Raw genomic sequence first — 27,330 nt, 5'->3', positions numbered from 1 at the left:
GGGGAAGAGATGCTTCAGACAAAGAAAATTGTCCTATTCATCCATAGATGTTATTTTAATTGGTTAGGTGGAATCATTGTCAAATGTGTTACATATCTGCATGGAATTTATAGGCAGCCATTGTTGCCAGTGCTGCATTCACTCAAGCAAGGGCACGCGGGGTTATCAGGCAGAACTGTGTGAGACCAGGAAATAAATCTGCAGGAAGCAACTGAGATACTCAATGTAGCTGTCAGGTGAAGGCTTGCAAAGTGATGAAAGAAAAAAACTGCACAATAACAACAATCATTACTTCTTCAATCCTGGGAACTATATCCTGTTAGAGAGACGGGCTAAAAAGTTCACCATTTGCCATCACAGTTTCATAAAGAAAAGATGACTGATCGTACCACTAACGTTTTTAATTAATAAACTAGTCTTTCTTTTTTATAATCCGGCTTAATTAGCCTGGACATTCAATGAAACTTGAAGTACAAAAACATATGGTCACAGAAAACACTGTGATGTCATGGATAATCCACTTAGGTCATCATAAGACCCTGTATTATTATGAAAAAGATATCATTGGCCAAATCACTCATTAGATAACAGTAGTGCAGAGATATTTCATTATTTTTAATACTTAAGTACTATTTTAAAGACAAGTAACTCCCTGGCTAACACATAAGTGTGCAGGCACATTAAAATGTAATTACCCTAAACACAAATGAATTTTAATAAAGTGCTTTCAGAAATTCCACATATCTACTACAATCTAATACTCTTTATTTATATTTGCTGTATAATACTGAACCTAATTAATTTAGTCAAAGTATATTTTTACACCTTCATCCCAATTCAATTTAGTGTTTTTAAAGCGGTATAAAAATAAAATCACAGCAGTGAGAAGGCAGCTACTTAAAAACAATTTTCAGATGACCTTCAGGAACAATTTTATTATCAGTGACTCACATGAAAATTATAATTTCTAAACATGTCCCTAGGGCTCAACCGAAGTTTGTAACATGTCTAAAATAGTGAGCAGAAATAAAAAAAATCTTCTGGTGATTCCCAAACTGAGTTCCTGTATCTTCCAGAGAAACGTTTTACGTTTTTGCATCACAAAGGTACAAAGAATGGTTTAAAACAGCTGCTCAGCACAATGTTATAAACTATTTTGCTAATATTTCAGTTTATTTGCAAAGTATTGCCTCAACACTTTTTATCCTAAACTTTCCATGTTGCATCCACTACTTCACTCAGCTGTGCAGTATAAAAGTAGGTGTAAAATTTCATCTTTAAAAATATAAAAATCACCATCAAAGCAACATCGACCGCAACCGATGCACGGAGCCCCGTTAAAGCAACAGAAAGCAAAGTCTTCCATACGACAAACCAAGAGCAGTTACGATTTTCATTTTTTTTTAATTGCATGGCTGATTGGAAAAATGAGAGGAGTGATCACAGAAGGCTGACCAGCCCTTTCCTCCGCTTTCACAGTTAATGTAGGCCATACAAATATTAAACTCTAATGCCGGCCTTGCGCTTGTTGTGAATGTTAAAGACCATGACAAACTAGAGTCAATAATGCATCCGATTTGAACCGTGGGAGGTTGAATACCTTCTGTGAGCCGCAGTTATGACCTTACGAAACAACCCCACTTTCCCAAAATTAATAAAAACCTGCAGTGAAGCCAAAATTGAAGATATGTCTTTTTTTTTCCGGCAGTTCTTACCTTTTTGTTGTTCTCTTTAATATCTTGAGGATTCAGGAACTTGTAGTCACTGAGGGGGAAAATGGCACAGTGGGTATGTACAGTATTTGATAAAAGCAGCAGTTTTAAAACAAACTGAATCTAAAAATTTGACATACAATAATATCATACAGTAACTAGCAATTTCCCAGCAATTCAATCAACAAAACTAATAGTGTGGAAAATTAAAGGAATAAATAAATAAATAAACAAACACTGATTACATGTTTCATTGCCTGAAGCTTTCCATCTAAAAAAGAAGTTAAGGCAGGGACTAGAGGCCGGCCTTGACAACCAAATTTACCAGGAGGTAATCCGTCCTTGTCAGCGTACAAAGAGCTACAGGCTTATTCCTCTCATGTCATTTCAACACTGGCACAATTTTCATAATCATCTTGAAGTCAGTTCTTTGTATAAGATTAAGAAGAAGAAAAACAAATCACAGAGAGGGGAGAAACAATTGTTTATGCAACAAGGGAGAGCAAAGAGGTCATAAAGTTTGAGCATTAATAAATCTGTTTTCTTAGAAAGAATGGTTCCCTGCTTGAAAAAAAAGGGTGAAAACAGTTCAACACCCAAAATGAACAGGGATTTGATTTTTACATAAACTTAAATGTTGCACATTTCTAGGAGAGTTAGCTTACGCAGACAGAGAGTATACAACTTACATTAGGTCTGGTCTAAAGTGATGTAATATTGCACAAAAGGATAAACCGTTTCTCCACGATGTAGTAAAATTGGTGATTTTCACTCCCCTATAGTTTTTTGTAACTTCTTTGCACCACACAAGCAGTGACTGACTAGCGTTTGGCTTTCTCCCCAAAACAGGACTTGGTATTGGGCTTGGCTGCAAAAAAAAAAAAAGAAAAGAAAAAGGAGAAGAAGATAAAAGAATTTAATGGAAGATGAGAATTAACATTAATTGACCTAACTAGATGATCTGTATCCTTTGATGTGAGTTTAGGTTCTTCACAGCTGTCAGTTTACAATGACTGTAACTTGCAAAAGACACAAATCGCAAGTTATTATCTCCAGTCGTTGCCCTTGGCACTTGTCTCCAAAGGATATAGATATACGGGATTCCAGATCTACATAGGAGAACAGGCCAAGAATCGTACCAGTGGAAACACCGTGCTGAAATACTTAAGGCACAGTCCTACACAGCCCGTGATACACACCCTTGAAAAGATTTCCCAAAATGCAGCCATGGAAAAGCATCCCCACAAGCCCTTTTGCTTTTAATGAAGATAATGCTGCGACTGGATCAAAAGCCAGGCATAGCAGGGGCAGAGTTTACCACGAGTTGCGATCTACCATAGCAGTGTGGGGATCAAAGTCACTGCATCTGCGACATACGATTAATGCATCCATCTCATATAAGCTCCAGCGTAAAGTTTTCGGCTGCGCTCTTCCTGTTTAAGTGCGTGATCGCATAAAGGTTAATTATGGCACGGTGTTTCTAAACAGCCACTTCCAACCATACCCAAAGAGCTTCCTCTTCCAGGCTTTAGTTTTTCTACGTGGAAAAGGAATTTCGGCTGTAAATCGTTATCAGAGGGTGGTTTCTAACAAGTATCATTAGCTAATAACAACCGTTTCCCAAAAGGGTATTTTGACACTTTTAGTACCGTTTTTGTTAGCACAAACAAAGAATTAAAATGGAATAAAATATTTCAGGCATTTGGCATTTGTCAGACCGTCTGCTGTTTCTCAAATTCAGCAGAGAACGTACTGATTGCAGCTGATGTTTTCAAGAAATATGCACTCATCTCACCAGAAAAATTGTAACTTTAAAAACTTCTTAGATGTAATTAAACAGACAGAATTTGACTGACATAAATCCAAAGTCTGAATTATAGCGAAAGAACTGAGCCCACTTATTTCTTCAATGTAATATAATTAAAAGCATCTATACACAGCAAACATGCTGTTTATGCACCTTATAGCTAGAGAGTTCCCAAATTAAGATAAAAATAGAGCAAGTAATTTACTATACCACAGCCACTTAAGTTTAACAAGTAAATCCTTTTGGCCATATTACCTATTTGTGAAAGACCAACGATGCCCCCACTTGACTAAAGTATGTCAGTGCTAAGCAATTAGCTGCTAGCTACCAACTGATTTATGTTTTCAGTGCTTCTGGGGAAGAAAATATACAGAACCAGGAAAGTAATTTTTGATTTACTGTGACAGTCAGCCCTAAAATGTTGTTTTACAAAGACATCTACCTCATCATTAGATAGAAGCACTGCCAACTCATTTAGAAAGTGCAAAATGTATACCTTGCTGAGATGTTTTTAAATACCGGATCGTATGTACAAAATAACTCGTTAAAAAGTGTTTCGGGTTTTTTTTTAATCCTGTCAACGATTCAAATCAGCATGAACAAATCTGTTAATGATGAGACAAATATTCTCTAAATACACTGAATTAACATCTTAACAGGGATATACAAAATAGAGAAGAAAAAAGGGAATAAAGAGCAGCAATGAATGATAAATTTTCTTCACCATGTATCAGATTTTAATCAAAGAAACAAATATTGCTTAGGAGCTGCCACACAGTTACTCCAGATTCAGAGTGATGTAACTAAGATCAAGTTTTTCTCCTGTTTTTTTACGTCTTGAAGGAAAAGCCAGTAACTAGCCACTGACTCCAAATTTAAGGTACTAGATTGCTTAAAATATATTTGCTATCTAACTTATATATATGGAAATAACACTGCTGGGAGAAAATAATTAAAATAGCACTATCAAGATGTGGAAAAATGATGTTTTAACAATTTTTTAAAGCACAGAGCTACTTCTTCAAAACAGAGCGCGCTACTTACCAGATATATTAAATGTCAACTATAAAGTTTTAGTACTTGTTGCTGAAACTCTCTACAGAAACGTTAAATGTTCCAGTCACCACCTAAATACCTTCTGGTTAAGTCTGAAATGGCCTTAGGCAATATTACCATTCAAATGACTTAATTACACATTTAATAAACTGAAGATGTAACTGATTTTAAAACTAGGTTTTACAAAAGAACATCCAAAGCTATTAAATAAATAAATTTAGCAGAATTTTGCATTTTATTTACAAATTATCAATTTTTTAAAATCCAGATTACAATTCCTTGAAAATCTATACTTAAATTGGAGCTTTTTTGCCACGTTTGTCCTTCCATTTACTTCAGATTTTCTACAAGTATTTTATCCAGAATATGCAAGATTTAGGATGTGCATAATGTACTTAACACAGTTTTCTTTTCTCTAGCTGATAAAGCAGAAATTATGTACAGCTTTCTTTCCAGACTTAGTACTCCAAGTTTTTTTGGATAAAGGTGAAGTTAATATTATGATAATGTTATGCTCTTATTCACCACCTGAGTCAAAGCTTTCGTTATTTAATCTATGATAAACGCATTCAACTCAAGACACACTGGAGATATATGAGTAATGGCAGAATTGTGCATGAGCACTTGACATCCCTTCAGAAGGGTTAACAAATGTTAGTTTTGATTTTTTTGTGAAGCATCATTATGACAAACATTTTCTTTCAATACCTGTAGGTTATACATATTAGTTACAGGTTCAGTGCAAACACAATTACTACAAAGTGCCTATTTCTAGCATATATTTGCTCTACAAGATTGGTAGGAACTCATCAAATGAAATGAAAATTTAATTAGCTTTTTCTTACATAACTTTTAAGTACTGACTACCCAATTCTTCTAAACCACACGGCAGTCATGACTTGGCTTTTTGAGTTCAAAAGCCAAAGTCCCTAAGAACTCGTTTGGAAATACTACTAAAAAGCATGAGATATCCACAACAGATTGCCAGATCTGCTCGCTGATCAGCAGGTTACTGAATCTAATGCAGCTGATTTTTATCCAGCTATGGATTAACTGTACGGCAAGTGCAGAGGTTCCAGAGCTGGTCCCTCACATACTAGCTCAGATCTAGATGCAGCATCATGTGGGTGGATTTATTAGCTGGAGTCAGCACTAGCTTCAGGATATCTTTGTTTCACAGTGCACAGAAGCACTGAAGTCTTCTTTATTCTTCTTTTACATGTTCTAGAAGCTTAATTAATACGTTTTATAGTGTATGCATTTTTCCTCTTGGGAGATTATCCCATCAGACCGTTACTCTACGTTAACAAGAGGACAATAGCTTTAAATATTAGGCTGCATCCCTACATTTCAAAATATTTAAATAATGGTTTTGCTGTTCTCAGGAATGCAGCACCAGGTGCACTGATGGTTCGCAAAGTGAGGGTTGAGCTGCATCTCTGACACACATAGGCTCAGGAGAAGAAAATCAAGACGGGAACTGGTGATGGGAATACGGGGCTATGAACCAAGCCCTCGTATGAGACACGGGGAGCAGCCAGAACGAAGATCATAGGGGCTCAGTCTGAGCAACTCTCAAGAGCTTGTTGACAGGTTGCATGGGGGTAGAGGAGTTTAAAGAGAGCAAGAGGCAGTGTTGAAGGCTGGAAGAGAAAGATGCTGAGAGGAGTAAGGGAAAAAAAAAAGTACGTAACAGCTGTGGGAATCTGGGTGGAAGACTTATGTGGTTTGAGTTTTATATTAATGAACATAACTCCCCAAAGAGGAAAGGAGTTGAGAGAACAACCTAGGAACGGTAATTAACTGCAGGAGGAGAGGAAGCTGAGATTGAGATAGGGCTGAAAGTCAGAATAGGGAAGACCCACAAACAATCAATAAACAAGTTCTGTTCCTCAAGAAGCAAATACAGGCAACGGTCTCTTACTTATTTGACTGCGCAAAATAAAAGTGATTTTCCCTTACCCCTATCAAAACTACAATGCTGTCTAGGCTCAGTGAAAATTGTGAAACCATTAAAATGCAAGATAAGGTAAATGAAAGTAATACACAACTAGGTGAGACAAAATGGGCAGCATACGGTTGGATGCAGAAAAAGTTTGGGAAACTCAGCTGAACTGAGCAGTCTGAAAAAAGGTATAAAGGTGCAATATAAACAAGACACCCAAATACATTTCAGTCAAATAGATAATTTTATATCATCAAGATGATACTCTAGAATTTTATTTCTTAAACAACACAGGGCTCTACCCATAGGAATTGCTTAGCCCAGGAGTATTCTAAATTGAATATGGCTCATTTAATAGAATTTATGCCTTTGGCAAGGCCTGTACATGTCCAACGTGCATTCAGTTTTGTTTATTCTGGGCTGTGGAACAGTCCAGCCATAAGTCAAAAGCTGATTTTTAACTAGTATCAGGACCGAAATAGAGTATGGAAATCAAGTCTGCAAAGATAGAATAAAACTGCTTTGTGTTTTATTCCAAAGATGGAAAAAACATCCTCATGACCCAGCTGTGCTGAGATGCTCTTTATTTAGGCTAGTTAGTTGTTTTTTAAGTAGCAGCTCACCGTAACATGATGATGGCTTCAGTGACACAACAAAATACAAGTGACATTGCTTCTGGTAAGGGAATTGCTTGCATGTATTAGAAAATACACATTTCCCAGAAAGAAATGTTAGGAGTTCTGCTATCCTGTTACTCTGATACACAAACTTATCAGTTTAGGAGTACATTCTTTAACTTTGTTGCTCTCTATTTGCATGGCATGGTGCATGATTACACAAAATGTCTCTAGTCCCTACTGCCCCTAACAATGAAGGAGGATCCGAAAACGTAGCTGCCTGGTACAAGTTATAGATTCACTGAATTTGTTTCCAGTATATGATTATAGTATTTAGGTAACCTCCAGGTTTTTCCAGCATCAGACATCTTAAAACTTTGCCTTCCTTACTCTTCTGATTGTGCCTACAGCTAATGTGGATATGCAACAAAATATAAACTTTTATCTTAAAAGGCTTAGGCATAAGCTTTTAATTGCTTATCATTTTACTTAATTTTGGCACAACCAAACTAGTCCATGTTCAATCACAACCTTAACATTTAGACATCTGCCCAAGCTGACGTGATGCTCTCATGTTTGAACCTGGCAAAGCGAGGAGGAAGGTGAAATCCTTGGGACATGCCTCAAGTTAGCTGTTGGTCAAGTAGGTGAAATTATTTCATTCTAAAGGGTTTTCAGTTGCCTGTTACATATTTTGGTGGCCATGAGGCTGGAAAGAGCTTTTCCAAACTATGCCTGGGAAAAGAAAGGAAAGCAGCTGGAGTATGTACAGGCTACCTAAAATGCCAGGATATGGAACAAACATAACTTTCTAGACAACAAGACTGGCGGACCCTCTCAACCTGGGAAGAAAAAGCAAGTGATCAAAGCGGCCTAGATATTCTACTCTCCTCCTCTGCAGTTTTTCAAATCATGCCAATTTGCAAAAGGCACCCATTTGCTCACAGCACTGTGGAGAGGAGTGACATGCTGGGGAATGGAACAATTTCTTGCAAGCTTTAATCCACCCTGATTGGCCTCTGAAAATAATTGGGGGGGTTGGGGGGGGTGGGCGGGTGTGTTAGCGCTTTCAGTATATTTTCACTTTATTAGTTGGAGGTGGACAGACAATGTGGTCCCATGTCCTAAGGTGTATGATGCTGTGTTTAACTGAATACTTTGGACCCAAGGGAGAACTGATGAAGATAACACCTGCCATCAAGAAGCACACACACCTCAAGACCCTATTACTGTATTCCCTCTCCTAGACAGCCACAGCTTCCTACTGTTTGCCACTTTTCCTCGCTGACTCACGTCTAAACTTACACAGTTTGTGCTCTACATGGCTGAATCATATACATAATGGTTGTCTTTCAACATGCCGTCACTACTGGTCCCAGCCTGTAGGGTTTAGCCAGTCCCTCGTGCTTGAGTTAGTTTCATCCACGTAACTTTTACTTGTCCAACCCCACAAACAAACATGATGATGGTATTTTTTGTTCTAATCATCACTACCCATTTCTTCTCACACTGTGCCTATCTCACTGCTCAAGGCAAAAAGTTGTTGCTCGTTATTTATTATCCTTAACTTACAGTGTATGGCACTCAGCTTCATTTAAGCAGTATGATGCAAATGCTACATCAAACATAGCATTTCAACTTGCCTGTGATCTCCGGCATGATAGCCATCACACAGTATTAGGGCACTCTGTGATGGGTGAATGAATACGTTGACATGATAACGGACTCACAACTGGTATTTTACAAACAGGGAAACAGTCTGAATTAAATAACTTGCCTGAGCCAGTAAAGTGAATCGACTATCACAAGAACTCAAAGATACTACCTAATGTGAATCTGGTGTACACATCCACAGCATCCCACCAAAGCACTCCTCCTGACTTCAGGGGCAGGTGACAGTGCTCAGAAACAACTTCCAGACTTAGACAAGTTAAGATGAAGTCTAAGACCTGGCCATCCCAAAGACAGGAACACATAATTCATAGCCTCAGACACCACTCTGTGTAGCTTGCTCAGTGTCACACACCAGTTCTATGTCATGAGCTCTGTCCAGGCTCTCTGTGGCATTCACCAGGCGTACCAAAGAGACCGTGCCCCGTTAATGCCTTCCAACTCCTACAAAAAAATAAAATGGCAGCCCTGCAGACAGCTGCCTCTTCTATTACAGGGTCTGGTTACTTCTGCTCCAAGCACTGAGGAAGTGGTCCAGCAGAAAATCATGGTACGTAGTCATACAATTGAAATGCGTACATGTATGCAACCTACAGGCACATAGTGCACAAAGATGGGAGAGGTTACAGTAACAGAGGCTACCTTAAATCTGGCAATTCGTAACTGCTAAGTACTTCATTTTGTAATTTTTGTAATTATCTGGTAGCCTCCTTTTGGCTTTTACTTTGTCTAGAAATGAATTAACTTTTTCTTAGCATAATCTTTTAGGGTTTTGGTTTGGTTTTCATTGTTGGGGATTAAAAGGATAAAAAACCCCAAGTATTCAGGAACGGAACTCTAAACCTTCAGAACCACAAGCCACAACACATCAACTACCGGACAATTTCCTCACTTGGGCAACAGGACACAGAGCCTGCCTGCTCATGGGAATTAATTAAGAACAAGACAGACTGTTTATTTCAAGACGACTACCTCCCCCTGTGGATGTTCGTAATAGAGAATAACAGTAGTGCACAGGAATGAGGGTAGTTACCTCACCAGGTTGAGGAGCCCTAAATTTATTAGCTAACGGCAAGGAGAAGATTATGTTAATGAGCTGGTAAAGAAGAAACAAATCTGAGACAACATAATGAATTGGTTACTTATGTGCAAGTAATTTCACCTGATGGTCAGTACAGCCAAGAAAAAAAAGTCACAGCGAGCTCCTCAGATTCAACTATTATAAAAGTATTGGCTGAGGCTCGTCTAGCTTCTCCTCCCTGAGGTCACATAATCTTTGTCTTGAACAACATGTTTTCAATTAAAAAAAAAAAAACAGGAAAAGGTATATAATTCATACCATTAAGCAGAAGCAAATGCTGAGTTCATTCTCTGATGATTACATATATTTGTAATATAACAGTATGAACAGGTCACATGCAGGGATGGAGCCTCATTTTTCTGTTCTCAGAAGACGGGCGATTTCCTTGTGTCCACCTTCCTTTCTCCAGTTGCCCCAGTGGCACGTGGGCTGAAGTCTCTGCTCCCGTGTAATCTGTGCTGGAAGCCCAGATGAGCTACCAGGATGCTGCCGGCTCACAATCCCTGGCTTTCTGCCACGACAGGAACGTTCAGGGTTTTGGGCAGTTTGCCAGAATTAAGCAACTTAAACCACAGATGAGGAATAGCAATTTTCAAAGCTTTTAACTTTGTTAAATGTGAACTGAACTAGCAAAACGCACCTCCCTGGGCCCAAGGCTATCTCTGCCACATTTCAAAGGCCTGCAGCAAACAATGGAAGTGTTAGAGCTTGTCAGAAAAGGTCACAAGAATCTCTTCTAAAAGAAAGCACAAGGCAAACTAAAAAATGAGAGTCACTGCCAATTCTTCCTAAAAACAGTGAACTCTTGTTGCTTTTGCAGGAATTTCTTTTGACATTAGCCATTAAATAAATGCAAGTTATTCTCCCACTCTTCTGAACATTTCAACAGACGACGTGTTTTCAGGCAACCTTCTGATGTTGTATCATTAAGGTGACGTTGCTCCACAGAACTTTATAGATACCTATTTTATAAATTTAGTGCATCATTTGTGTTAATCCACAGCCATAGGCAGATTTATGGAAGTGTTAGCCTTTGCCTATGAGAAATCTTTGTTTTAAGTATTTGAGAGCACAACACAGATGCCAGATTTGTGCAGGTATTGCACTAACAAAGGAAAACAATCTCTGTGTGGAGGGGTTTAGAGCACTTGGTATTTTTAATCCTGGTATTGATGGCATAGAACCTGATGTGAAGGAACCTCTGAAGTCCAGAGGACACTTCTTAACTGAGGGTGGAAATAGAATAAGTATATTCTACAATCTTGCATGAGGTGCTGGTGTCCATGAGCTTAGATCAGGCATAAAGATGGCTATTCTCAAGAAAGCTCCTTAGAATAGCTATAGGTGAATGAGAATTTTTAATGGAAACAAGTGACTTTTAGCCTTGAGAAACTACTGCATTGGCAGCCCACTCTATGCAAACAATCACAAGATGGAGATTAATAAAAATATTACTTCACCACTCAGTGGTAAGGAGGAGCTACCCATAGATGATGGGGAGACATCTGAAATGCTTAGTGCCTTTCTTTTTTTCTTCATCAATCTTTATTCTACAAGTCAGATGCAAGTTGGAGACCAGCATTACTAATATCAGAGACAAAACCATCAGATTTCAGCCAGGTATGGAAACAGCTTAGATAAGCCAGATGCTTTCAGATCAGCTGAACACATTTAATATAATCCTAGGGTACTGGAAGAACCAATATGAAACAACATCTGAAATTAATGGTCAGTTTGAAAACTTGAAGATGATGGGCAAGATATTAGAAGAGCAGGAAAAGACCACATTCCCTTCTAGTCTTTAAGAGCATAAAAACAGACAAATGAGAAGAATGCAGACAAGCTAAAGAAAATGAGGTGGAACAAATAACTTGCTGCTTAGCATGTGAAAGTTAAAAATGAGACAAGCAACAAACATTGATTTGTCATCGACACATCATGACAACCAGTCCAAGTTCCTTCTATAAGAGGGAAGCAGGCAGGGGAGAAGCAGCAGATAACATGTAATGATTGTAGTTAAGCTCTTTTTATTGGCTCTCAAGATGCTCTCATAAGGAAGCACGGAAAACGGAGCCTTAATGAGACTCACATAGCATAGGTGCAAAACAGGCTGAAAAACTATATCCAAGACTAGTTTTAAATGATTCTTGGAATTATGCATTAAAAGGGGTTCTGCAAGCGTATTTCTTGGGTTCAGTGTTGAAAGTCTGAATTAGGAAGGTGGATGATACACTAGACACGAAGCTGGGATGGACATCAAATGAACTCCGATCATATAAAAAGGAGAAAAGGTCTGAAGAAAGCAGGATGAAATTCAATAGGCACAAGTGCAACATAGGAAGGAGTAATCATTTACATAAATGCAGGATGAGGAAGAACTGGTTAGGTAACAGTTCTTCACAAAAGGATGTGGGGGAAACAGTCTATTCAAGCTGAACGTAAGTCAACAACATCAGGTTGTTGTGAAAAAGACAAACATCATACTGAGATGTACAGACAGGAATAAAGCTTGCAAGACATGTACTGCCTCTCCCACTCAACTTAGCATCAATAAAGCTGCAGCAGAAATTTTATGTTCAGTTTTGCATAACGCAGTGTAAGGAAGGTGAGCCCAAAGAAAGACCAGGGGAAAAAATAAACCACGAAGAGAGCTGGAGCAAATTTAGATCATTTATGTTAAGAAAAAAAGATAAAGGAAAGGAACGTGGTAAGTCTTCAAGCATGTAAAATTCTGAAAAAGAAAGAAAACCCTTTGTCCCCCCCATGCCAGTGTTTACCAAAATGAAGTTACAGGCTTTAATTGCAACAGGTCAGACATTAGGAGGAGCAATCTATAAGACAGTATAATGAAGCACTCTGACTGCCTTGGAAAGCCATGGATGTTTCATTATTGGAGTTCTTTAACAACAGGTTGAAGAAATTTTTCATTTCGTAAAGCTGAACCTGCCTTTGGGCAAGTAGAAGGACCAAGTGATCTTTTAAGATGTGTTTCAGACCTACCTTCTCTGTGTTTCTTAACTTCAGGTCCTACAGGGAAAGGACACAGCTGGCACAGGCTGCTGCCGCCAGCGAACAGGAGCTCTGCAGAGCTCCCCTCTGCTCTCCGGCAGCAGAGAAGTAAGCCGACGAATCCCTGTTTCCCACCAAGCACACCTCACACTGGCCTCTCAGCTCACATCATCCACCAAAAAAAAAACTTCCCATTTTATAAATTAAGCCTGGGGTTGGGGTCCCAATATTATTTGTTTCACAAGCAACTCATGAACTGATTCACCTGTGTTAATCAGATTTCCTTGCGAAGCACAGTGAATTTTGCTTTTTTCCTGGCACACAGGAATACTTTCTGAATACACAGGAAGTTCAACAACCACTAACACAACTCTCCAAATGAATAATTGTACAGAGTATGTCTTTTATCTTTCAGTTTAGGAGACTGGCTATCAAAGAAGTATAACCCCACCACTCCAACTGCTCCTCATGAACACTAGCAGAGAGGAAGGCTCTCTCCCATTCAGCACATCTCTTTAGAAAGTCACAGACACTTTAAAATCTAGGATACATTAGAAAGGTTATTTCATCTGCAAGGTAAGAGTTCAGGTCAAACCCAGGACAACAGTCAGCAAAAGAAACCACTCAATTACAGTTGGGTAAAATTAGATATTTAGGCAAATAGTAAGATGTAAGCAACACTGGTAAACAAATCAGCTGGATTCAGCTCTCAGTCACAGCAAAGATGTCACAAGCAGAGTTGAACTGCAAACAAGAATTACTTCAGGGGTTTTTTCCTTTTTTTTTTTTTTTTAATAAAAAACAAGGTGATAACGCTTGAAAAATTCTTCTATACCATAAACAGAATGCTTCACTCACAAACACCATTCATAAACAACATATAAACCCAAAAAGTATTATTAAATAAATAAAGCAAGTGAAAAATTAAGGAATGGCAGACTTGAATATTCTTGGTTTAGTTGCCCAACGGAACAAGCATTATTTAAGCAGTGTGAAGGCAGATTGCTATCTTTACCTCATTGAATAGTACCTTATTCTGTGAATAGTCCCCCATGGAATAACAGCCACTACTCAAGGATTCAATAGCTTAATGAACATAACAAGACTGGCACAATCTGGGGCTTAATTTGCATGTAGTTTGAATATTTTTGCTTTATTAGTTTCATTTCAAAATAAAAATACAAGTAAAAGTAACAGCAATTCAAGTGCCACTTGACTTAACATATATTTTTCCAGGAATTCTTACACTATCCAAATTTGCTAATTGCTCAGACTTGTGCAGCTAAAAGGAGAAATACATGTTAAATGAAAATACCCTTTTTGTTTTATAATAGGTAATTAACACAAGCTATTCTAGCTTCAACGCTGGCAAATCTATCCTCTTGAAAAATACACACATAATTTTCACGCTACAAATTAAATTTGGTGTGGTTATGCTTTTAGCACTCAACAAGTAAAAGCTTGTAAATGAAAAGCTGAAGCATAAAGGTATGGCAAGTCTCATTTAAGAAATCAAAGTCTTTGGGAAAGAGGAATTCTCCTGCAGAAGTCAAGAAAAGCTGCTAATAATTAAATATTGCTGTTGATTAACACTTGATGCTACATGTTTATTTTGAAAGGTCTTATTTAAGCAGATCGTGATATAAAATAATCAAATCACTGTACTTCATTCCCATACGATGCCTGGCTAATAACCACACAACAGTTGGAAACTGTCAAAATATTTTACAGCTCAATTGTAATTACCATCCAAGTCTAAGCATGCAGTAATTGGGCGTTAGCCATGTTCTAGGGGTGTTACAGCAATACACAGCAGTCAGTTGTTCTGTGTTTCTTTTTTTACACATGTAAAACTCCTGAATGATCCCCAGGATCTACTTCATAAAATTCTGAATGAAATATTAGTACGTTGTCTGCAGACATATGCAGAGATAGCTTTTTTCCCCCCCTTAATACAATATAGTATTCACAACATTATAAAAATTAGCTTAACATTTGGAACTACAGAATTTGTTCAGCAGCTTTTTTTTTTCCTGGTTTAAATTCCCTAAAGTAAAAAATATAGTCAGATAAATAAAAATTAAACATTTTGAGCAAAATATTACATGGTAGATATTGTAATATTAAAAGCTTTGAGACAAACAGCTGATTTTGACTTCAAGGAACAAATTTTGCAGATCATAAATAGAGAAAATATTCCAAGCAGCTGAGAGAGAAAAAAAGTACTGCTACAATATGGGAACATGAGGAACCTGAAAGGGTTTTTAGCGTGTACTATTATATATGTAATGAGTGTAATACTCCTGAGTATTGTACACAGATGATAGTCCAATAGGTTTTCCTGAACAGACAACTCTATAGGGGCTTCTGGTTGTTTACAGTTGGTATTTCTAAGGCAGTATCAGACATACGGATTCATGATTCACTGGTCTTTCAATGCTATTTGAATCATTAATCCATGCATTAACTGTCACTAACTCCATAGTGACAAGACAGACAACATCACTGGATCCCTATTACATTACTATCCAATGGATTAAAATCCTTAAGAGACGTTATGCCTTTGAGCTGACAGGTTATAAATGTAAGGAAGTGTTACATTTTTAAGTGTCCTTTGGACTTAATTTACATGGTTGGGTTAAAAAAAATTAAGCACTCTTGAAAGAAAGGCTCTCAGTTGGTCCCAAGATGATGTAACACTTAACATGCTTCTGGTGTGAGCTGTTTGTGATTCCAAATATTCATCTGCAGACAGGACTAGGAAACACCTAGATGGAAAGACTACACCAGAAGACTTCAGTCTTCCAACCAGTAGTACCAGTGCTATTAGAAGGGGCTGTGGGGGAAGGTATCGATAGCTCTCCCTTGGGTTGGGGGATGGGATTTATCAGAGGACCCCAAGGAGCTATGGGAGAAAAATTTCAGCCAGCACAAATGCAGAGCGCTCAGGCTCAAGCCTTGTCCATCATCTTTAACAAGTCTGATCACGCCCAGGTGTTGCAACGTGCAACAGCACTTATCATTCACACATCTCAGCCTCCTGCAATACTTTTCACTGCACAAGCACCTCGGGATAGGTGGAGGAGGGAAAAGAAGGGAGCCTTCATTCCTACACAGGAATTTCCATGCTTTGGGAAGTGTAAATTAGAGCATTACTACTAGTTTGACAGTAAGTTTGCTAATAAATGTGTAGCAACTTATCTAATTGCATGAGAGATTAAATGATTATGACAATCTTTGAAATGGGGAGAATAAAGAGAAGAGAAAGCATACGTAAGGGAGAGCTCTGGTAAACATGGCAAACTAGCTGTAACTGTTAAACTTTGATAAGTGTATAAAAGTCAAGGTATTTTGTACTTTGTTGATACTGCTCTAAATAAGCTTCCAGTGGAATCTACAAAGTTTGTTCTGAGTATTATTTCCTAGTTAGATGAGCTTCTAAAAATTATTTAAAGTTATCTGTAGGATCCATCATCCTAAAAACATGGATTTTGCAGATTGCTAGGCAACGCTTTGCAGCAGAAGCTTGACCCAAGACATGTCTAAGAAACAAGTATAGTGACACCACTTGACTAAGATCCACCCTACTTTTAAAGTTGCATGGGGGGGAGTTCAAAGAGCAGTTTTGCCTACAGTTACAATAAAACTTAAATAAAACTCAGGTAGAAGCACTAGTGGGAGAATGACGAGTTGATAAATATATAGTGTGCATGCTACTTTAGTCATAGTGTAGTTTCTCAATGAGTTACATTCACGTAAGTTTTTTTCTACCATACGTAAATACTCAAAAGTCATGTTGCAACGACTTTTATTATCTCCTATTTATAAAGCCTTGGCAGCCTAAGTGCTGCGACTGTTTCATAGCTATGCTGCATTTTAAGCTTTTCAATGCCTCCTGCAAGTCTATGTGGGGAAGAGGAGGGCACTGGACTCTTGGAAGGGGAGTTTAGGTAGAGAGGATTGGTATCCCAAGACCTCTTCTGCAGTCCATAGAGACAGGTTGTTTAGAAGACTCTTCAGAGCAGAAGTCTGACCTAGATGCTCCACGCTGGCCTTAGGGGATGCGTCTCTGCCCACACATTATGGAAAACTCCAGAGATCTCTTATGTCCAAAACCAGACATGAGCAATACAGTTGTAGTTAACTTCACTACAAAAAGAGGTCAAAAGGGACATGCTTACGGAGTCTAAACCTACAACTCGTGGCCAAACTCACCAACCAGTTTTTAAAAGAATCCTCTAACTTGAAAAAGGACAAAACAGAAAATGAGATCCTAGTAGGACTTGACCTGCCTCTTACCCCATTTTTACTCAATAAATATGAAAATATCCCATTTTAAATATATATTTTTTAAAAAAGCTAATGTATTTCTCAAATAGTTCCCAAGCTGATGTGCCTTTTCCAGCAGTATTCACATGACCTGGCTGGGGCTCCACACAGAGCCCATCACTCTTGCCAAAAGCAGCAGGGACAATGTTCAGGAATTCAAGGATGTGAAATTGCTAAAACCTGGTCAGAAAGTAGATGCCCAAATGATGCACTGCATGGTCTTTCTTTACTCTTTTTCCCTGTATTGGACATGAAATATTGGTCAAACAACCACCTCGGACACAGTGAATGTGAGACAAGTGGCAATGGCAGGAAATTATGTGTTATCTGTGCACAGAACTCAAAATCTGGAGCAACATATTTCATTTATTTGGGGACCAGCCACAGCACTTGCTTACTCCAAAAAAGGAAGGAAACATTCTTTTTAAAAAGATGAAAGTGTTCCAAAGCAAATCACTTAATGTCCTATGTGTTGTATGGGTTCTCAGACTCTTTAAATACTTGCAACAAAGACAGATTGTAGGTGTTTTTAAATCAACCAACTGTATGTCCAAGGAGACGAGAAATGGAAGAAAATCCCAGTAACCTGGAAGCTCTCATTGGAATTATTTTCTGGTTATTCCCTATTACTCATAACTATGTCACATTCTGGTTCTACATTTGAAAACAACAGTAAATATGTAAATATAAAAAGATATTGTCCTAAAATAAAACCTAATTTTAGTAGGCAAAACCCAAAAACCATTTTTTGTAAAAGTCTAATATCGTTGCTAGAAATAAATGTAAAAACAGTTAAATGCATTTGCAGAGAAAACTCTTTTTTTACAACTCAAAAGCATTTTTTTTCTTTTTCCCTTTTTTTTTTTAAATAATAATGGTAATATTCCATTAGCATTTTAAGTACAATAGAAGGGTTGTGGTTACAGTTATAAGAATATGAGCATTGAAACAGTATTTGGTTTGCTATAGTTTTATACTTAAGCCTATTGATTGGGTTCTGGTCTACATACCCACGTCTCAAAACAAAGGATAAAGTCACATTATGTTACTGATTCATTGCTGTCAATGAAAATCATGACAGACTACTTACCAATAGTACAGAGTGCCATATGGGCACTTTAGAGATGCATCAATTCTCCAGCATTACTTTCAAGTGATAAAAACAAAGCTTTTCACGGAGTTCTTGAGAGCACTTCGGCAACTTTATGAAAAGGGGTCACAGTGTTATTTAATATGGTTGAGTAATTAAGCAGATTCTAGGACAAAACACTTTAATCGTGATCTGCTAAGCCATCTGTATCAAATTACTACGTGAATTCACTTTTTAGAAAGTTTGCACGCAGATAATAAAGGTACATTTGTTATATACTTTTGTATATAAACACATGTATTATAGTAACCAATATACTAATATCTAAGTTTGTATACACCTATATATACACACAGACACGCAAAGAAAATATACACACACAGTCAATAAATTACTTCCATTACGCTCCAGAAGCGTAAAATACACGGCAGCTAATCAGAAGCAAAATGAAGAATACAATAATAAAACACGATTTTTATTTATAATTATTTGAGATGGTGTAACATTTTGGGATACTTTTAAATCTTGATTGGTTGAGTTGGATTTCAAAGATGTATTCACACTGAAGCAAGCCAGGAAACGTGACCATTGCAAAGGCTTTAAGAAGATCACAGTTCCTTGCCTCAGAGGTGTTGATGAAGTGAGGGAGAATGGAGATTTTGGCTGGCCCACCAAAGAAAAAGACACTGTGGATCACCCTTCAGAGATACAAAAGACAACTAAGGAACTACAAACTACTCTAACCTGCCTCAGTTCATACTCATGGAAACTTGGATGAAAAGATTTCACTGCCCAGGAACTTGATTCAGGAGAAAATAAAGGACTTCAACTTCTTGTTGCCTTCAGTGGACTCTCCATTAAGTCTCATGAACTCCTAAAAAAAGCCAGGCATCTAATTGCAACCATTAAACTGTTATTTCAAAATATATTTCTAAGTTTTTGCTCTTGTGAATATGACAGCCTTTCACACAACTGTGCATGCACAATCACAGCCAGCAGTTATGTACACATTTGTGAACTTAACGCGTAGGGCAATGTCTGTGCACCCACAGGAGAATAAAGGCTATTTTTTACAGCCGCAGTGGGCGTGAATCCACTCAATTCAAATAGCAGAGTTATGGACTCTTGGTGCTAAAGATGCCAGGCATGCATATGAAGTTGTTTCTAGTCTCAAAATTAAGCACCACAGCATCTTCACTAAGGTAACAAAAATTACTAATGAAGCCTCCAGCACCTAGAGCTGTGTTCTTCAAGATACTCAATAGCAGATACGACTTTTAAAAAAAAAAAAAAAATCTGTGGAAAGACTCCTTTTTTGGTGATGGGAGATGTGTTACAACTCCCAAGTTTACAGTGGCAGTAGCCCACAGCTCACCTCATCAAGTTCTGCTCCAAAGGAGTTTGGGAAGAGGCAGGATAAGCTGTATTAGAAGATGTTCTACCATGCTACATCCTCTGAATCCAAATGATTTTTCCACAGAGAGACTGCCCTCTCAACAGTATAGCTCTCTTTAAAGTGTGATATAGGCATTTAATCAGTGGGTGTTTAATCAAGCTCTTAAATATTACAGTTGAACTTCTAATATATTAAGCTCACCAATATTTTTCACAATGTTTACAACATGATTTCCTTAATTACTTTAGTTTCTAGCTAGCTCCTTTAAAGCCCTTTCACTGAGCTAGAGCACATGATTTCATTCACACTTTAAAAGCTTTTCCCATGCATGCTTTTCAAAGCTCATTTGTCTGAATTATACCTATGAACTATATTTAAAATGTGTACATTATTCATTACTACAAACTATGAAGTATCATTTAGGGATTAACACAACTATCTACTAAACTGCAAAATAGCTCTTGTCAATAATGAAACCAAATGAGTTTCAAAGAATTGCTTGTATTTATAAAAGGTAACTGAATACTTCTATATTGTACAAAAATATTCTCTAAGTCTACCAAGAAAAAACATATACATGTTCTATTTTTTATTGAGATGAAAATAAATTCAGTTTATCTAACAGGCACATAAAGTATAAAACTACTTAAGATATATCAGAAAGAGTTCTTGCTTTAAATGTGTTTTTAACCTTTTTTTTTTTCCTTTCTAGAACAGCCTCTATATAGAGTGCTTGCACTGTATGCATTTGAGATCCACCTATATGCTTGTGCACAGGATAAATTAAAAAAAATAAATATTAGCAGGTTCTGGATTTTGTATTCAAATGGCTAATTCTCCAGAGAAACATCGTCTCCTTTTCCCCTATATTCCATTTATGTACTTTAAAATAACTCAGAAAAAATGTGAATCTAAACTATGTTACACCACACAAAACCCTGAGGTAGGTCATATAGCAATAGTCGCAGAGAACAGATAGTTATTCTGAAAGGGTAGAAAAAAAAATATTTAAAAGGAGGCCGTAAGTCAAAAATACATACAGGCAGCTTGACTTCAACAAAACCTGGGATCACTCAATTCCTTTGGATTGTATTCTATTTATTTTCTTTTCTTTTACATGGTTAATTTTTTAGGAAGTAGTTGTTTTTTCCCCCCTTTTTTTTGTCACCGCAGACACTCCCTTTAGGCAACCGTGCATCAACAATCCTCCCACGTTCAAAGTCGGCTACATCTGTTGCTCTTTCCCATTGTTGAAAATTCCTGCCTTAATCCTATTTGACTTTATTCATGCAAAGGTCATCCTGAATTCAACAAATGGAGGAACGATAGCAAGCACACTGTTGAACATGACTAAAAAATGCTGCTGTAGAACATGCAGGTAGTGTGCCGGCACTATCTCAGAAGTACTTGGTTTATTATGCAGCTTCTAGTCCTCATAGCTGTGTTGCAATATGAATTGGCAACATATTTCTTCTAGCAGCTCAGGAATACAACAATTTCTAACTGGCTAGATTCTCTCTCCTTAAAAAGATTTGCACTTAACTCGTATTTGCCAGTAAGTATGCGTACAACATACATATATAAGATTTGACTGTTTCACATGCTCTAGGGCTTAGCTTCTGGCATATATGGCTTCCCTGATTCTCCTGGTTTTTACTTCTCAGTATATCCAGCTTCACTAATCTATTTACTTAATTGGCCCATCTGAAATTAACAGTGATGACTGTTTTAAATAAACGAGGCAAAATTCTGTCTAAAAATACTTTTACAAAGCAGGGTAGAACAGCTAATACAAACACCTAGTTTTAGGGCCATCACCGTACTGTAGATTTGCTCACAGAAGCCGTCTATTTTGGTTTTAGACGGCTATATAGACTATAGACTCATTTTTCTTCCCCAGCAACAACAACAACAACAAAAAAAAAAGCATTCTGGCTCAGACCTGTGATTTATTCCTATGCTTAAGCATCTGACCCAAACCAAAGAAAGATTAGCAGGAACAGTGAATTAGTAACCAAACCAAAGTTAACTATCAGACTGATTTATGAAGGGAAGATAATTATTTTTTTAATATGTCCATAACTCATCATGACAGAAGCAAAGGAATATTTATTCATGCACGCTTATTTCCAATTTGAGGTGCTTGCCAACCACGATGAACCAAACCCACCCTTCAGGCAAGCGGAGAAAACAGGCTGTTGTTAGCCTTGTTCCTTCACGGAGTGCTTTGCTGAGGGCCCCAGACGGCACAGAGTGCACCCAAGGCTAACTATCTAAACCGGTCCCACAATAAATCTCGATGTAATAGCTAAAGTTAAACACTACAGTAACATCAGCTTATTCAAATTGCGTTTAGCTCCTCATTAGCTGTGAAGGAACATTGGAAAGAATCAAGTTTTCAATTTAAAAGCAGTCCAATACTCTGCCTCCGTGGCTCTTGTTAAGGAGCCTGATAATAAGGTGCAAAAACTCTACAGAAAAAGGATAGGCTTTATCAGGTTTTTGTTGCAAAGATTTTGAGGATTTTTGTTTTGATGGCAGTTTAAAAAAATGTCTTACGAGAGGAGAAGTGTTCCTTCTTTCTTCTACCTTTTAAAGAGCAAAGCTTGAACTAAACAGGAGTAATAGTTTGTGAAGCCAAGCATGCGAATCAAAGCCCTCCACATCCTTTGAAAAGGTTAACATGAATGGCAGGAAGGTGGTTATCCTCTGGTACCTACGCCAGGAGCCCGCAGCCCCGCACCGTCTGCCTGCCTCCTCCTGGCTCCCTCCCGCCATGGGAGCGAAGGCAAATAACTTAAAGGAAATAAAATAAAAGGCCCTCATCACGGATAAGGATTTTCAGATTACATATCCCAGAAGCTAGCCCAGATCTCACTCTGAGCTAACCTAATGTGGTTGTTTTTCAAACGCTTTGGCAGGCCATGGCCGCCTCGTCTGACTGGTGGTGTTTGTACCTAATCCGGCTTGTCCTCTGCGAGAGAAACTAAACAGTGCCATGAAAGCATTGACATTTAGGAACTGCAGTGCTCCAGAAACTTTAATGCTCTGGGCAGCTCCTAACTTCTTCCCTACATTTATGAACCTTAGGAATATTTAAAGGACAGATTTCGGGCAAATAACTTTGGCACCTCGATGAGGAGACCAGTCCCCTCCAGATCCCGCAGAAATGGGTGCAACAAGACACTTGTCCCAAAGGCAACGCAAAGCCCAGCTCACACTCCCTGCTCTCCCTCCGCAGATCCCCTGCTTTCGCTCTCCCCGTCTCTCTCTCTCTCTTCTGGGGCTTGAAGTACTCAATGCACCTCCTAATGTAGGAAGCTACAGCCCAGAAAAGGCAGCAGGGGTATTCCCGCCATCCAAAGGCCATCTCTCCCCTGACCTCAGCAGCCTTGAAGCAGTTCCTGGGTCAGGATATATGTCTTATTTGACCAACCTTGCACTTGTTGGTAAGACAGGCTGTTGGGCACTTCAATCAAGGAAACTGAAAGGTTTATATAAATCATGACATATATTTACATGGGAAACATTAAAGAAGTTCTAGTATTAGCGTCATTTTTTTAATAAAATATGAAAGAAGTATTTTTTGTTACAGTTTGCCTACATGCAATGGTGCTGGCATTTTAATGGCATACAGCAACAATATTCCCCTTTACTTCATCACACAATACATTCTATGCCTGTTGGCTTTTCCAGTTTCCACCAGAGATGGGTTTTCTTCTCACAGCATGGTACACAGTTTTAAACTTTCAAGATGAAATAAAGAATATAAAAATACTGCCATTATATATCTAAAGAGCATATTTTTCCACAGGAAGTGAAGTAATATTTTATGACGACAAATCTGAGTACTGTAATTTGTAAATGTAAGTTAAATATAAAAATACAAAAAGTGAGGCTTTGACTATCATAACACCAGTTAAATTACCAAAACTTATTTGCACAGACATTTTGCAGAAGTGCCAACTGGTGCAACCCAGAACTGCTGCAGGCACTGACAATGTTTCCATCCATTTCAGTAGGAGCTACACTGCACCAATAATGCAGAAATACCTTAAAGAGCAATTATGAAAATGGCAGAAGGAGCCAAACATTTATCATCCTGCAAATTATGTATATTAATTAGCAATGAAAAATATTTTTCTAGGACAGCCCTGGAGACCTGTTATCTACGTCCCCACTACTAATAAGGATCTAAAGAAGAAACAGTGAAACATTTAAGTAGCAGCACTTAAAGTTGCCAAATCAAGTGTTCAGAAGTTGGGATATTACAAAATTACAGTTACATATTCACTGTTAATTAGTACCCTTTGTATATTTGCATTATGATACAATCTTTAAGCGTACTTCTTCCCCCAGAGTACTCCCTCGTGAAGAGCACTCAATGAACAACCTCACTGAATGGGACTACCCAGTATTCCTATTTTTCTGAATTATTAGTTGTTTGTCCTTATGCTTCATCTGCTGCACACTCCCTGGACCTTGAACTGAACATGGTATCATTAATCTCATCAAAGGGCTTTTCTACAGTGTTCATCTTCATGGTATTTTAATCTAGAAGATTAAACATTTAATCTTCCAGACATCCTTGTGAGGTATGCGGCAGGTGCACCCACCCTGACAAAGACTGGGAGCATTAAGACCGCTGCATCCTTACTTTTCGCGCCCTTACTTTTGCGCCTTTAAGGTGGCAAGTGCTGACCGTCACGTACACACTTTGGGCCAGTAATTATGGTCATGTATACACCTGGGGCGAGGGGTAAGGAAGTCAAGGCCCTCAGCCAATTAGAACTGACCGCAGATCAGATTCGACTAGGGTATAAATGGAGCCCCGCCGGAGGGCAAGTTGAGCCGGTCCTCCTCGGAGCAGCGGGTCTGCAGTCGCGGACTCTCCCCTTGGGTCAGGACGCCGCCCAAGGAAACTCCTCAAGGTTGAGAGCCCTCATCTTATAGGTGAGTGATTGTGCACATTTTGGATCCTCATTTCTAAAGCTGGCTGTGCAGTATTAATTCCTTGTACACCATCCCAAACCTGTGGTTTACTGATGTTGTTGGAGCGTTGACGCCTCATTTCGAGTTAGTTTTCTCTTCAACAATTTTGGTTAAAATAAAGCTTATTTTTTAATTTATCACCTGCCTAATTTGATTTCATGAGCCTCCGCAACAAGATAGCAGTCCATTTAACTGAAGAAAAAGTGACGTCCACAAAAAAAACAAGTCCAAATTATCAGAAGCTGTTGCTTTTGAGTCCTCAGTCTGAGCCACCTAAGATCTGATCTTACAGAGAACTGCTTGTTTTATGATACTTCATGTGTCATAAAACAGCACTCTTCCAGCTGCATGGCACTTGAGTCAAGCCAATACCTCTGCTAATTTATCATGGTTGTATCAAGCTGGCAACTTAAAAAAACCCACCACAGTCCAGGATCTGGTTCAAGAGATTAGCTTAGCACCACATAACGAATTCATGACAGAGGAAAGGATAATATTTCACTGCTCCTGGACAGCATTCGGTTGCTTAATTGTCAGAGAAAGCAGTGCCTTTCCGCTGGCCCTTGTCTCAAACAGCACACAACCTGGATTCATTCCCTGCGTAACGATATATACGGTGCTGCATGAGTCATGAGCTCTGCAGAAAGACCTACATGTGATGATGTGTTTCCATCTAGATAACACTGTCTTCTTGCTGCGCGTGCTTGGAAATGAGATAAGGTGAGAAGTGAGGGGCTGAGGTTGGAAGGAGCTCAGCTCTGCCTCCAAACCTGTGCATAAGTCCTGCTACAGGAACATGTGGGTAAATTACTGACTTGTCTGGTTTTAAACCTCAAGTTCTGAAGGCAGCATCTCTCTTAGAGGTAATGTGACTATAGAATAGCACCTAAATCTTTTTGACAGCAGTTCAACTGGCTTGTTGCTAGAAAATGGGCACAAAATACTTCAATCAGAATGGCAGAAAGCAGCAGACAGAACAAGGAATCATCTACACTCTTGATGTCTAAAAATTGACCCCTCTTGGCACCAATCATGGAAATAATATTAAGACAACAGACACCACCCTCCACTGATTTACATTCATAGAGCCCCTGCAAGGAGGAGGGGGGAATCAAGCAAGGCTGCAGCAAAACAAAATCCGGTACGTTATTAACAGTGACAACTGCTATAGTAAAACCACACAGGCAAAACAAGCAATGTCTAACTAAGAATTTAACACTTTGGTAGCCTAAGGAGACCACTCGTAAGCAAAAACCTACTCATAAAAGCATGAATCACAAACACTTCCATACAGTATCTGACATACTCCTTTGGGTCCTAATGAAATTGTCCCTTCTGCTGGTCTCTTTTGTGACTGCTCATGAATAGGTTATCACATGTTACACACCACTTCTTGTACCAGTTTTTACAAAATCTCCAATTAAATAGGTAGAGCAAAGCAAGGGATCTCCATTTTGCTGAACAACTCTGTCCATCAATGCTCTCACTCTATATCCACGTCTCCTATTCATGTGCAGTCATGCCTGCACGTTGAAGGGAGAAAGAGCTTTTGCAGCATCTTCCCATTTTTTCCAACCATGGGTCTGTTCTTTAGGTCATATACACAAGAGTCTGTAAATATTCAGGCACAATTAATCTCACCAACTTTAAATGCCTATCAGTTATTTGGCCAAGTCTAACTTATTAAAGCTCTTTTATAGCCAAGGGAGAGAACCAGACACCTCTAGGAATAAGGTATCTGAGGCAATTGGGTGACTCAATCTCTAAGGGGGATCCATTTTATTAAGCACCAGTCCTGGGAACTCTTACTCACATAAGCTGTCAATAAAACTGCTTATTGCTCCTGCGTATTATTGAAACACTAAATTTTCTCCACAATATGCACTTTTATTTGTTCTGTTGTTTGTCCTGGTTTTGGTGCTACAGAGGGATGCAGTCATCTCCAATCATCATGGTTCCAAGACAAAAAGCAGACTGAAAAACACCATGGAATGAAAGCCCATTTTCCCTAGAAAGACGCAATTTGTACTTTTGTAAAAGTCACTTTTTACAAGCCCACACTTACAGTTGAGTTTCAAATCCTCAGACTGTACTAATTTTAAGATTCTCTGCCTTCAACAGTATTTTTTTTTTTACAAAAATGGCCTACAGATAAGACGTTGGATACTTTTATTTTAAAAATCACTAGTATATATGTACATGTGTATGCATGTATATAAAATGCTTTTCCCATTTACAGAGAAATTAGTGAACGTTCTGGTCACCGATGAAACAGAAATATAAGAAACAGTTATAATAATTAGCTATGATAATTTGCAATGATATACTGCATCCCTACTTCCATCCACATAAACAGTGGCTCCTTCATTAACAAATCATTTGACTTGCACAAAACCAGTAAAAACAGAGAATAAGAGAGTTTAATTTCCTTATACTGACAGAGTAACTACATTTAGTACGTAGGAACTTGGATGATTAAAGAAATTTTAAAAAAAATTATTCTGCTGCAAATATGAACAGATGGAAAGTTAAACCAAAAAGACATTTAGAAGACTCACCTAAGGTTGCATTTTCAATTTTAACAGGCTGCTTCCTGGCAGTACTAGCCTAAGTTACTGTTGGATC

General features: G+C 38.3%; 1 protein-coding gene across 1 annotated transcript in view; it reads right to left on the bottom strand.

Annotated features, from left to right (window-relative positions):
* Window positions 1-27,330, bottom strand: part of EHBP1 (EH domain binding protein 1) — a 236,180-nt gene that overhangs the window by 77,575 nt on the left and 131,275 nt on the right. The window contains exons 10-11 of the mRNA XM_009327110.1: window positions 2,402-2,580; window positions 1,716-1,764 (exon numbers count right to left, since the gene is read on the bottom strand). Of these exons, the coding sequence (XP_009325385.1) occupies window positions 1,716-1,764; window positions 2,402-2,580 (228 nt within the window). The remainder of the gene's footprint in view (window positions 1-1,715; window positions 1,765-2,401; window positions 2,581-27,330) is intronic.

The sequence above is a fragment of the Pygoscelis adeliae genome, unplaced genomic scaffold (genome assembly GCF_000699105.1).
Source record: "Pygoscelis adeliae isolate BGI_AS28 unplaced genomic scaffold, ASM69910v1 Scaffold137, whole genome shotgun sequence".
NCBI lineage: Eukaryota > Metazoa > Chordata > Aves > Sphenisciformes > Spheniscidae > Pygoscelis > Pygoscelis adeliae.
This window is presented reverse-complemented; position numbering and strand designations above follow the sequence as displayed.